The sequence below is a fragment of the Sturnira hondurensis genome, unplaced genomic scaffold (genome assembly GCF_014824575.4).
Source record: "Sturnira hondurensis isolate 20B ecotype Veracruz unplaced genomic scaffold, ASM1482457v3 Scaffold0021354, whole genome shotgun sequence".
Lineage (NCBI taxonomy): Eukaryota > Metazoa > Chordata > Mammalia > Chiroptera > Phyllostomidae > Sturnira > Sturnira hondurensis.
The window spans coordinates 7938627-7951235 of NW_028093985.1; the positions used below are offsets into that span (position 1 = coordinate 7938627).

Here is a 12609-nt window from a genome sequence, read left to right on the forward strand (position 1 = left end):
ATTCTGCTCATTCTTATTGATCTATGCTGCTTGGGCCCCAAATCTGCATAATGCTGCTGCCATTAATAACTATTTTTGCACCACTTAGAAATAGTTCCAGAAAAGTTCTATGACTTCTATTTATTTTAAATTCAGGGACTCTTCAGCTGCCTTGCTACCTACCCTCCATTTCCCAGATATACACACATGTTTGCCTGATGAATTATTTGAGGTAACCTTTGGCTCAATAAAGTATCTGGACATTGCAATTTATAGTGTTGTCTTTTCTCATCACTACTTACGAATGCACTCCATTGTGGAACTAGAAGACCCCATTTGAATCAAAACTGTAACTAGAGATACTTAATACTTAAATATTCTTAAATACTGTGAAATCAGTGTTTGAAGAAATGACTTATATATTTGAAGTATTAAGTATGTTAAGCATTTGAAGAAATGATTTATATATGTGTATATATATGTATATATGTATGGTATCTAGGATGAATTCTTAATTAAAATTCTAGGCCTTCCTCCTCCTATGTTCTTTGTTTTACTATATTTAAAATAACACAATAAAAACCCAACAGCTCACCCGTCTCTCACACCCCCTGCCTCTTGCAACCACCAATCTGTTCTCTGTAACTATGACCTTTTTTTAAAAAAATTCTACATGTGAGAGATCATCCAGCATTTGTCTTTCTGCGTCTGACTTATTTCACGTATGTTCTATCCATTGAGTAGCATGCAGAGCCCTACATCAGAATCTTCGCTTGGGCAATGGCCAGCTGAGGCAACCACGTGCACAAGTCACCAGAAAGATGAACGTATCCGAAGAGAGGCACAGGTTTGCATCAAATATCTGCATAATTGCTTCAGATTTCTACATTATGTGCAACCCTTTATAGAATAAAATACCAAACTTTTATCCCTTAACAGACACCTGTTTGCTAATAACATTAGTTATTTTTTGGTATTCAAGGCTTAGTTATCCGACCACACAGAGCCAGCCACTCAGCATGGCCTTTTCTTAAATGAATATGTGTTCTTTTGTATTGCAGACTCCTGGTGTTCATGTAAGGCATAGTGTCCACTTCAACTATATACACAGATGTCCACATTAGTTATACTTCAATTTACCATTCTGAAAATACAGAGCGAGACAAGAGTAAGTTTACATTTGTTTGTAAAATAAAACAAAAATTAATAAATAATAATGCAAGAACTGTTTCATGTACTCATAACTGTAAATCTACTTTTGCCACACCCTGTATTTACGCTAGCTTCATATGAACACTTTCCCTTACTTTTTCAGTAAGTAATAAAACAGAAGCTAAAAACTAAAGGGTAGAAACTACCCTTTATGAAAAAGGGTAGAAACTAAATGAAAAGATGTACTTTAAAGTGAAATGTGAAAACGTGTGCCCCATTAAGGAACACTTATGTACATATTTAAGGCAACTCTCCCCATTACATGAAGGGCTCAAACACTTGTACGGAAACACGAAGGGATGAGTCCACTGGAGAAGAGATGCAGCAATGGCCTGTAGCTCAGGTGTGTGCGTGCGCACACCTGGATGCAGACTTCACAGAGTGTGTCAGGTAACTGTGCTGTGGTTGAATTAAGATTACTAAGAGTCATCCCAGATTCCAATTATATTTACACACTCATTGTACATTTATAAAAACCTTACAAATAATCTCATTTTTGCAGGAAGACATTTATAGGTAACAATTTAACACATATAGTGAGAAAACATCTTAAATTCATATAATCACAATGGGATAAATTAAACAGTTCAATAAGCTGATGGCTATTATGAATGAAGAATTCACAATAAAGACTTCTCCATTTTTCACATCTGACACAATAGCATGTCCTTTTTTTCATTGTAATGTAGTCTCTGTTAAGTTTTTAATGGTTTTAATGTAAGGAAAGTAAAACATCTTGAAATATGATCCAGGAAGCCAGGCATATGCACATTTTAATCAGTACTTTACACTACGGAAACTTCTAGAGCATTGCTAAATTTAAAGTATGTAAACCAGATAGATTATTGGAATTGTTGTTTCATAATAAGTAGATGGTTAATTGCATTTCACTGAGCAATTTTATCATGATATGATGGAAACGGAGCTGACAACGTGTTATACTGTGTTCTGAGAACACTCAGAGGAATCCGTATTTCACTTTCTTGGCAGTGTACTGAGATCTTTTGGAGAAAATAAGCAAGTGGGATAAAGTTTTAATGTGAACTCGGAATAAAACTTTTATATAATTTTTCTAGTAGTATTAACACTCACCTTTGTCATGTTAACTGCACAGTTTACTTTAGAAATGAAATGCTAAATATTCCTAGGAACACACCATAACATTTCAATGGCCGGGATAATCAGAATGAGTCCAGTTTATCCTCCAGACAGGGAATCCAGAAAGAGGGGAGACACAAGCTGTACTTCTATATGTGAAAACACTTAGTCCCACTTTAAAATTTATGATGTCTATTTGGGGTGCTGTATTTAGTTTGTAAGGATATAGACAGCAGATATATTCACATAAGGTACTTACAGAAATCATGTTTCTTTTATTTGGGAAGACCAATTATACTAACTTAACAGGGAAAACTTAACAGAGGAAATTCTGTTTAGGAGACTTATTCAACTGAGAAAATTTTTTTGAATATAGTTTCGAAGAGTAATTAGAAACGTCTCAGGTGTTTTTCATCTGTAGGTCATCTCTTTCAATATGAATTATAATTCCATGGGTGATGGTGAAACAAATTGATAATGTCAATTCTATTTATTTTAAACAAATGTCAGCATAAAAAGCTTTATGTAGGCCCTGATTGGGTAGCACAGATGTTTAGAGCATCGTCCCCATGTGCTAAGGTTGTGGGTTCAATCCCCGCTCAGGGCACATATGAGAATCAACCAATGAATGCATAAATAAGTGGAACAACAGATTGATCTCTCTTTCTCCGATCAATAAATAAAAATTTCCAAAAGAACTATATGTAATTATTGCACGATTCCTGGCAGTCAAGTGACCAATGATTAAATGATTGTTTAGGCTCTTACCTTCAGATGCAGCAACCCCCTAAGGAGGCCTAATGTGGATAAGCTAACAGGGGTGTGTTAATGCTGGGCAGAGGAGATCCATCTGCTTATGTCTTGTATTACTCTTTTCATCCCAAATCACTCTCATCACCTTCTTTACCAATGAAACAGAAAGCAATTAACCAAAAGAATTATGTTTAATAGTAACCAGTTGTGCTATAACATAATGTAAATCATAGTGGGAGTGTTTTGTGAGCAAACTTCACACTACCACCTCAACACACATGTGCATGCACACACATGTCTAGTATGTAAAATGGAAGTATATTCCTAGTGGTTCACCATTCTTCCTTTTACTTCTCCAGAATTTCTCCAGGTTTGGTATACAGGCCCAGGGAGCCCCTTACAACTGGGTACTACAAGCAAACACGGACTTCTGCTCCTCATAGTGAACAAGAAACTTCACTTACGGGTAGTTAAGAAAAAGGACTAACACACTTTTTGGAAAATACTTCTGGCAACTTTTCCCTTTACATATTGAACTTCTCCTATACTACACACTCTTGCACTACTTGTATCTGTTAGTGTTTTTATGAAAAGAATTATAGTACATTAACGCATAGAAATGAAGGAAAAACCAGTGTCAAAATGCTATCATGTTTTCTAAAGGAAAGTAGCTATGATTTGTGACAGTTTCTAATTAACGGTAATAATTAAGAAATGTAAACTGCAGTGATTTCCCCTGGGAAAACTATATGCTACATGAATAAGAAAATTGTAAGGTCTAAGAAGGTAAAACAGGTTCAGTCTGTGTCTTGTTTCCACTGGAGAGTACAGGGGCTGGGGTGGGGGGAGCACATGGAGAAAGCCAAGGAAGAAACGAGTCACGATGTCAGAGTATGAAGGATGGGGGCAAACTCCCCGGCCAGGGAGCGGTTCTGGATGCTCTGCTGAATGGTTTCAGAATGACAATGTGAAGAAATGGTGTGGACAGATGTAGGGCTTCCTCATGTCCCAAACTGAACTCATTTAGTTCATCGGCTCTCTTTTAAACTATAGGAAGAGTGGTCACTGAATGGTCTCTGCAATGCAACAGAGTTCAGATATGTTGGAAAGTCATACAGACAGAATTAGAAGTTGTCTCTAGTTTATTCCTAGAAGGAAAGGGGTGTTTTGGGAACTTTCCACGGCTCAGGGAGCAATGTAGTCATCTTTGGCAGCACAGAAACCTTAACCTCCTACTCCTACCTGTGTGACTCCTATTCATTAGCAACTGAGTCCAAACGGGAACACTTGAAAAGGAGCACAGAGGTTCACCCATCGAACCTGTGGTGTGTCACCAGACCAATGGCCCTCCATAGCCTCTGTTCCCGTGGCAACTTTGCTATAAGAGAGACAGCTGGTTATGAATATACATACCTTAGAAAGGATTTAACATGTATCTTCAACAGTGTGAATTAGGTGGAATGCAAAGTAGAGTAATGAGAAGTAGTGTTTTCACCTACTACTTATTTTCACATTTCATATGAGTATTTTATATATTCAAGGCAGGCAAGAATTACTGATACTATTACTGTGAGGTGAAATATGTAAAAATAACCCAGGAGCAGGTATATCGAGACCAAACAAATGGATGCATGGAGATGAAAAACATGAGAGAAAGGATTAAGCAGTCTTATTATAAGAGAAAAAGAGAGGGTTCAAATGATTCAAACCTAAATAAAAATGAATATACAGATATAGTATCCTCCATTTGGTACACAAGAAATTTATTTTATATTAAAATTAAGTATCCTTCTTTTCTGACTTTCTTGAATATAATTTTCTTTTTAAAAATAAATTTTCAACTATTTCAAGAATTTAAAAAATTTGAACTAGCTATTTTTAACCTGGGTTCCAAGAGAAAAAAAATGAATAAATACTTATGATGAGTTGATTACTATATGTAGAAAAAAATCAAATTTTACTTTTTTTGACCAAATAGGATAGAAATGATTGAACCCATATTGCTATTCATATTCCAATATTACCCCTAAAATAAAGGCCAAGTAAAATAAGGTCCATGATTCTTTCTGATAATAAGAAACAATACCTTCGTAGAAGGCAAACAAAAGAAATTCAAGATCAGTAACAATAAAGACTCTACCAAACATTTGAAAATTCTAGATTAAGCTTAACCATGGGGCTGTCAAGGTTCACACAGTCATTACAAACAGTGAAAGTTAAAATGATTCTTGGTAGATTTATGTGTCAGCACAAAGTGTCACCTTCAGGTTACCTTAGCTTGAGTTAAAGACCTTTTAGTTTGAATTCTTCATGAAAGTTCTTGAAGTTCGCTGTTCTCCAGTGCACAGTCCTGTTTTCCTGCACACTTTCTGATCAATGGTGACTCGTTTGATTAGAATTTAAATCTGGAACGTAAATTTAATCCAGCCTGTCTTTTTCCCTTCAGCAGTTCTGCCCAGCATCCCTGTCACGCATAGGCAAAACCTGTATTTTCGTAAAGAGTAAATCATTACAAAATTGAGAGATGTAAGTCATCTGGGATCAGGAACTAGCAAATATACTACCAAATTTTCTCGTTAGAGACCACAAGCCTAAAGAAAGGAATCTTCTTATCTGATATTAAACAATGCTTTTTAGTGCTTCGAGTTCGGAAATACAATTGTTGTTTATCAATAGCTATTTGCATCACAATCTTAACAAGAAATGATCATCAACTTATCTTTTAGAGTCTACATTAAAGTTGTCACACTTCTATTGCGATTTTGCTGTCTGTACCTATGATTACACAGAAAAGCTCCAAAAGATCTGGAAGGTGCCCCAGGGCAAGGGGCTTTCATTAGAAAAGTGGTTTAGAAATTTATTTTCTAACATTTACTCATTTCACTTCCGAACAGTTACACAATGCAGATTCAGCCTGCTGAGGTCAATGGCCAAATGGCTTCCCTCTGAGTAGAAGCTCTGCATCCTGGGGCGAGAGCAGGTGCTCTGCTCCCGGTGGGAAGGTGTGCACAGAAGGGACGGTCACCAGCCAGTCCTGCGGCCGGTGAGCAAGATCCCTGGCTAGAGAGGCAGCACCCCAGAGCCCCGGGGCTGTGGGAAAAACCCTTCCTCCTCGAAATTCTCAGTTATTTGAATGCATCTTCTTTGCAATGTCTATGTGAAAATGTTCACAAGAAGTCAGACTGAAAATCAGATACCATTTCACATTAGTATGCTATTAAAAATTTACCTTTAGTTTTCCTGGTGAGAAGTGACAAACTCAAGCAAATGGTTTTCTTATTACTTCTGGTCTTTATCATGTTAAAGAGAAAGTATGTTGCTAAAATCATGACAAGCCCTGTTGCTTTATTGCTACTTTCTAAGCAACTGGTGTTAATTAATAATGTTCTGTATCACCCAAGACAGACAAATCAAGAACTGCATCTAAAGCAATTACTGAAGAAATGGACTGTTAGGTCCCAGTTAGGCTTTTGTTGAAGTATTTTGTTTTAAACAAAGGATACAAAAATATTTTCACTGAAGGTAACTGAGAAATTGATTTGACAAGATGAAGACACAGTGTTCTTCTTCTTTTTTTCAAGACAGTACACTTTGTGATTCACAGGGTAATGTACATCGGACGCAATTTAATGAAAGCTCTCAAATAAGCGATTTTATTCCTATCCATGATTGCAGACATTTACAAAACCATAACATCTGAGTTCACCTTAAAAAATAACTTATATAAAGCAGTGATATACACAGCACAAAATAGTTGAGGGAGGGGCAGGAGCAACTTTTAATAATTAAAATGTAAACGTGAAAAAAAGGATGGAATAAAAGTCCCTACTTGTTTCTACTTAAGATGTCATGTGATAATATTTTACAATGTCCTGTGGGTCAATGTATGCATGTGTATATGTCCATATAACATACACATATACAATACATTCTCTTTCCCACACATATACATACACATAATTATTTGCAGTTCATTTTAGGGCAATTCTAATATGCCGCTCCGTACAGTTGTTTGAATCATGTTTGGACCCGCTTTCTTCGCAAAATAGGGGAGAGAGCAGGAAATAAAAATGTTGGTTTGGTGTGACTGAGATTCCTTTGTTTAACTGTACACTGTGATGAATCATTTTCTTCCCTAGTAGTTCTGTGAAGGGCTGACTCACTGTGGTTGTCAAGAGGAGACTTGGTAATGGATCACACACTCATGGTCATGCTAGGGGAGTACTAGAAAGAGAGAAGAATCCACATTTTAACAACAACTCTTTTACAGACCACTTAATGTTCTTCATGGTAAACAAAGTAAATACGAATTTTAATGTCTTATAATCGCTTACGTTCAAGCTTTTAATCTCATACAACATAAAATGAGTACAACATAAAATCTCATACAACATAAAAAGAGTACTTGACTTAATGCTGAGATTTTTAATATTTCCTTTGGAAAGTAACCAGTCACATTACTCCCTGGACTTAGGTGGATGATAATTACCCAGTCCCTCAACCTTTTTCTTCCAGCCAGATTTGTTTCATGGGCATTTGTTACAATCTGGGTAAATCCCGCCCAAGGTCAAATCACATGAAATAAGCATGAGGGATGGTCTTGCTATATGCTACCTATGTAAACTGGGGAGATCATCTGACCTTTCTGTGCTTCAGTTTCCTCACCGATAAAATAAATTTAATAATAGCATCCACTTTAAAAGGGTTTTGGGAGGATTAAATACATAATCCTTAAAACCATATATTTATTGAATATACAGAAAGTACTCAGTAAATATTTGATTAATAGTGTAAGGGAAACTAAACAAAACAGAAAGCAACTGCTAGCTGGCCCTAAGAAGTTATCATTAAAACATTCAGAACACTTGAGTCTAGCTACACGTTAGCATATAAGTATTTTTTCCTAATCCAATCTCGATCTGTAATCTTCTCTGGGTGGGCGTAGGGCACTGTTGTCACGTGTCAGTTTGTCGAGGGCAACGAACGATTGGTAAAAACCAGCATTTGGTGTGTGAGGCTTTCAGAAATTTGGAAGTGGTCTCAAAGGTGATCAAGGGAGGAACCACGAGGAATGAGTTTGATAATCACGCCGCTCTCCCCTCGTATTCTCGAGGGGCAGGCTGTGATAGGAAAGTTCTTCGGCAGCACCATCCTACAGGACTTTCTTCTACGATGGGCATGTTTTATTAAGACTGTCCTTTCCAACATGGAAGCCACCAGCTACATGTGGCCACTGGGCACACGATATATGGCTAACACCACCGAGGAAATAAAATTTTAGTGTTACCTAATTTATTTAAGTGTAAATACCCCATAGAGCTGGTGGCCACCATTTTGGACAGCACAGTTGTAGATCCTCTGACATGAGGGGCGTGGAATCCCAAATGGCAGTGGCCTCCAGAGAAGAGCACTTCTGGATTAAAATATACAGGTGGCCCCCATATACTGTCAAATGTTTTATCAGGAACTGCCGAGGACCAGGGCGAAAGGGGATTCTTTGTTATCAGCATTAACATTATCCGCATTAACATGCTGATAATGATTGCGCCTCGTGGAAAGAGGCAGATGGTCCAAGGCCGCAGGGACTTCACCTGGAAAAAAGTGGTGACCCAAGGAAAGGGAGTGTAAACTTTAAAAACAGGGAGCGGATGGGGCAGAATGAAGTGAATTCTGCATGAGCTGAGGTACTGCAGGAACCAGAAAGGCGGTAAAAGGTATGCACTTAGATAAGGATGGCTTTATCAACACAGAGAAAACAAGATTTCTCCGAGGGAGATCACAGGGCAACGGTGGCTCAGCTGGCGGAAGTGTGGACAGAGAGTTGTTAGGCATATATCTAGGGTCCAAATAGAAAATGCTTGGATCACGAATAAAGGTGGGTGACTAGGCCTAGAAACAGGTCACTGACTCACAGGGGAGGATTATTAATCTTTTATACACAGGACAAATCAAGAAAAATCTACTTGTTAATCAGCCTCAAATTTCCTTTCAGTGTAAGAAAGCTCAGCTATGTGTTATATGTGTTAGTGACTCTATGTTGTATCACAGTCAGTAGGGTGATTTCAAAAAAGGAGACTGCCAGAGAAGAGGAGGGGATTCAGTGTGATAGGAAACTTCTCCCCTTACCCCTGAGAGCAGCAGCGAAAAGGCAAAGCCAACAAAAACCCAAACCAACAACAATCATGAACAAGGCCCGGTGAAATGGAGGTCTCCCCGCTCTGGCTGGAAGGGGGCATAACCCCGATTTCATCAGACGATGCCACCCAAACCTCCCATTGTGAATAATGGCAGCACGCTTCCATGAACCATCCACGGCTTTGGATGAAACAAAGTTATATTTTGTTATTTGACTTGCAGGGGTAAGAGTAAACAGTAGAAAAATAAATGGATACCAAGGTGTTACTAGAAGTAGAAAAACTCGGAGAATATGGCAAAATGGGCACAGAAAAACTTAATTTATGCTTTCTATAGCCATTGCCATTTACAATACGGATCGGTGATGAGATCGGCGCCACCCCACAGAACCTCCTGTGGCCAGGGGCGGGTTTTCTGTGCTGTCTCACTCCCCAGCCAACGGCCGCTCATGTCTACTGAACTCTCCCAAAGTAGCTACTGCAGTTTAGGAGTGAAATTTTGGTTGTGTTTAATTGTAATTAATTTAAATTTAAAAAATACAGCTAGATTAATCGTTATTTCAAGACAAAGATCTTATTGGGTATATTGTGCCAATAATCTAAAAATAGTAAAAGATACTAAAGCATTTCAGAAAGAACTTGAAAGGAAATGTCTGAAAAATATTTTCTGGAGAAGTCCTAAGGAACCCCAGAGACTGTCTTTTTTAATGCACATTAAATAAGGGATTTTTAAAAGTTTTACGGGGATTTTTAAAATTCTGGAATCCTTTTTTAATAGAATTATTGCAGTTCACTCATGTGTCACAGATGTCATGTAACGTTAGGGGAGATAGTGTAGATATATTATGACCTTTATTCCAATAGACACTGTGAAAAGTATTGGCATATGTAAATATATATATGCACATTCTCTGCATGTCAAGCATGTTTGTTGGTTGCTACCATCTCTTCACACTGGCAATTGTTAAGATTTTTAACCTGTAACATTTCAAACATTTTACATAAAAATGAAAACTTGTTATAGAATCACTGGGAAGTTAGGAAAGCCAGGCTTATCCAGGGAGGAAACGAAGTGGAAAAATGAGGTACAACGAAAGAGAAAATAAGGGTTAGATTCAGTCGGAAAGGGCGGAAGCAGCAGCTCCAAGTCACATAACTCAGAAAAATGAGCAAGCACCTGGTAATATTTAATATTGTACCAGTACAAGCGGCTGTAAGAGGAGGCCCCCCGTGTATTCGGGCCCGTGTAACAGGCTGCACTGATGCCTGAGTGTCTACATAAGCGATGTGCTGTTTGCACTGCTAAGGCTACAACCTGCCGGCCTGCTTCTGCCTTGATTGAAAATGCTTCAACTGTGTGAAATTAAGGGATATCACACAATTTCTAGAACGACTCACAGAATGTGCATGTAAAAAGTTTTGCTCTTGGTGACTATTCTTCAGAGAAGAAGAGGAGTGGCTTAGGGTTTTCGAGAGGAAAAGGAAGAGCAGGAGTTAAATGGGGTATCAGATTTAGAGACATTAAGTATTCATGGTGTACAGTCCTGAGACCACGCTGCAACATTCCCATCGTACGGCTGCATCAGTATGCAAAGGCATATCGGAATGTTTGTGCCAGAATGCTGTGACATCAGCTTGCTGCTTCAGAACTATTGAATCTGCTTCTCCTCAAGCAAATGATAAAATGGCTCTTATAAAGCTGTTGACAGCATTAGTGCTTGGTTTAGCAAAAAAAAAAAAAAGAAGAAGAAGTAAAACCTAAAGGTATAATTTTCAACACAGACTAGCTTGTTTTACCTTTTTATGTAAATTATTTTTGAAGTGACAGGCCTTGGTATGTACTAGAGAATCTGTGATTTTTCCCTTTATTATACCCAGTTCAAGCACCATGGAATCCATCAGAGACACCCATTAAGTCCTTGAACGATGTTCGTAAATTCCTGCTTATACACTTCAAGAATGCTTCTGATCTCACTATATTTCTAAGTATCTATATTTTCTTTATGAGAGATAAGTAACATGCAACTACTCTGAGCTATATTTTAGATCTCACCATATTTCTATTTCTAAATATCTATATAATATTTCACTTTCTTAATGAGAGATAACTACAGTATGGCTACTTTGAGCTAAAGTGAGATACATTTAGTGTATATGTGACTATATAAAAAAGTTGGCCATATGTGCTTTCTTTACAATAGCAGACAATGACAAGGGCAGTAGGGGGTAGGAGGACATGATCTGGCACTTTGTTTATGATTCCTATTTGACACCCATGATTTTAATGTCAAGTTCGCTCAGTTGATTACAGTTCAGTGCCATGGAGAAAATATTCTGCTAAATTAATTCAAGAAATGACTCATTTTTTTTTACTTGAGAAGCACAAGGTACTAATTTTTGAACTAAGCCTTTTTTGTATTCTGTATTTCCAAAACCAAAACCTTTATAGAGCACACACTAAGGGGCCTCTTTGTTTCTTGAAATAAAGGCCTTATTTACGACCCAAGAAAACAGGAGGTGAAGAGTGACACATTTCTGATTCACATTTTTCTGTGTAAAGCATGTTAGCATTGCAAGATTTCTGACTCCAGTTAAGGCATTTTGGTCCTATATCAATTAAATGGAATGGCCTGTGTGAAGTGACCAGATAGTGTCTGTACGTAGTAAGTACCCGGTAGATGTTCACTCCCTTCCCAGGCCTCCTTCTGTGATTTACTGTCAAGATAAAGATGGACAAAGCCTCAAAGGGCAAATTGCTCAACAATATGTGCTTCTCAGAGTTGTGTGTTAAAAATATTAGAATTTTACAAGTTTATTCATTGGAAAATGTTTTCTTTTTTTATTTTCACAGTATGTTTATTAGAGCTGGGGACAGTAAAACAAGGAAGGGCTTAGGGCAGAAGAAGCAACAGGAGAGAGACTAGGCAGGCTGCTTTGGCTCACTTGCCAAGTCAGAGAAAAGGAGCCTTGGAGACGGGTTCGGGGGGGTTAGCCTGGGACGAACGGCCCACTGCTCTGCTGCTTACAAGCCTTGTGGGGACCCTCCGAGTTTAGGAGATGCACGTCTGAGAGGGAAGAAAGGCGTGGGCATGCTCCCAGGAGGGAGAGGGCACCATTTTCTTTTTGAATTCATTAAATAGTTATGCTTTTCCTTGGTTATAGTAAAGACAACTTATTGAAGATACCTAGTCTATATCTTCCTAAGGCCTTACATTTGTGTTTTGTCTTCCATCCTCTCTGCTTTCATTTCTTGATGTTTTAAGAAAGTCTAAACAAAAGTGTGTGGTGATGTGATGGAGAAAACTGCAGCTAACAATGACATCATTCATAATATGGCAGGCCCCTCACCAGACAGACAAAGGGATAGAGCAGCCAGTGCGGACCTGTGACTAACTACTCAGCCACCGCCCAGTTATTTTGCTACTTGGGACTT

General features: G+C 38.0%; 1 protein-coding gene across 5 annotated transcripts in view; it reads right to left on the bottom strand.

Moving 5' to 3' along the window:
* Nucleotides 1–5883: 5883 nt before the first annotated feature.
* SSBP2 (single stranded DNA binding protein 2) overlaps nucleotides 5884–12609 on the bottom strand; it is a 249637-nt gene continuing 242911 nt past the window's right edge. For 3 of the 5 annotated variants that reach the window (XM_037032101.1, XM_037032103.1, XM_037032100.1), the window contains one exon: nucleotides 6969–7266. In XM_037032101.1, coding sequence (XP_036887996.1) covers nucleotides 7237–7266 — 30 coding nt within the window. In that variant the 3' untranslated portion in view covers nucleotides 6969–7236. Of the gene's footprint in view, nucleotides 7267–12609 lie in introns of all 5 variants that reach the window. The other 2 variants (XM_037032099.1, XM_037032102.1) reach the window with 2 other exon arrangements.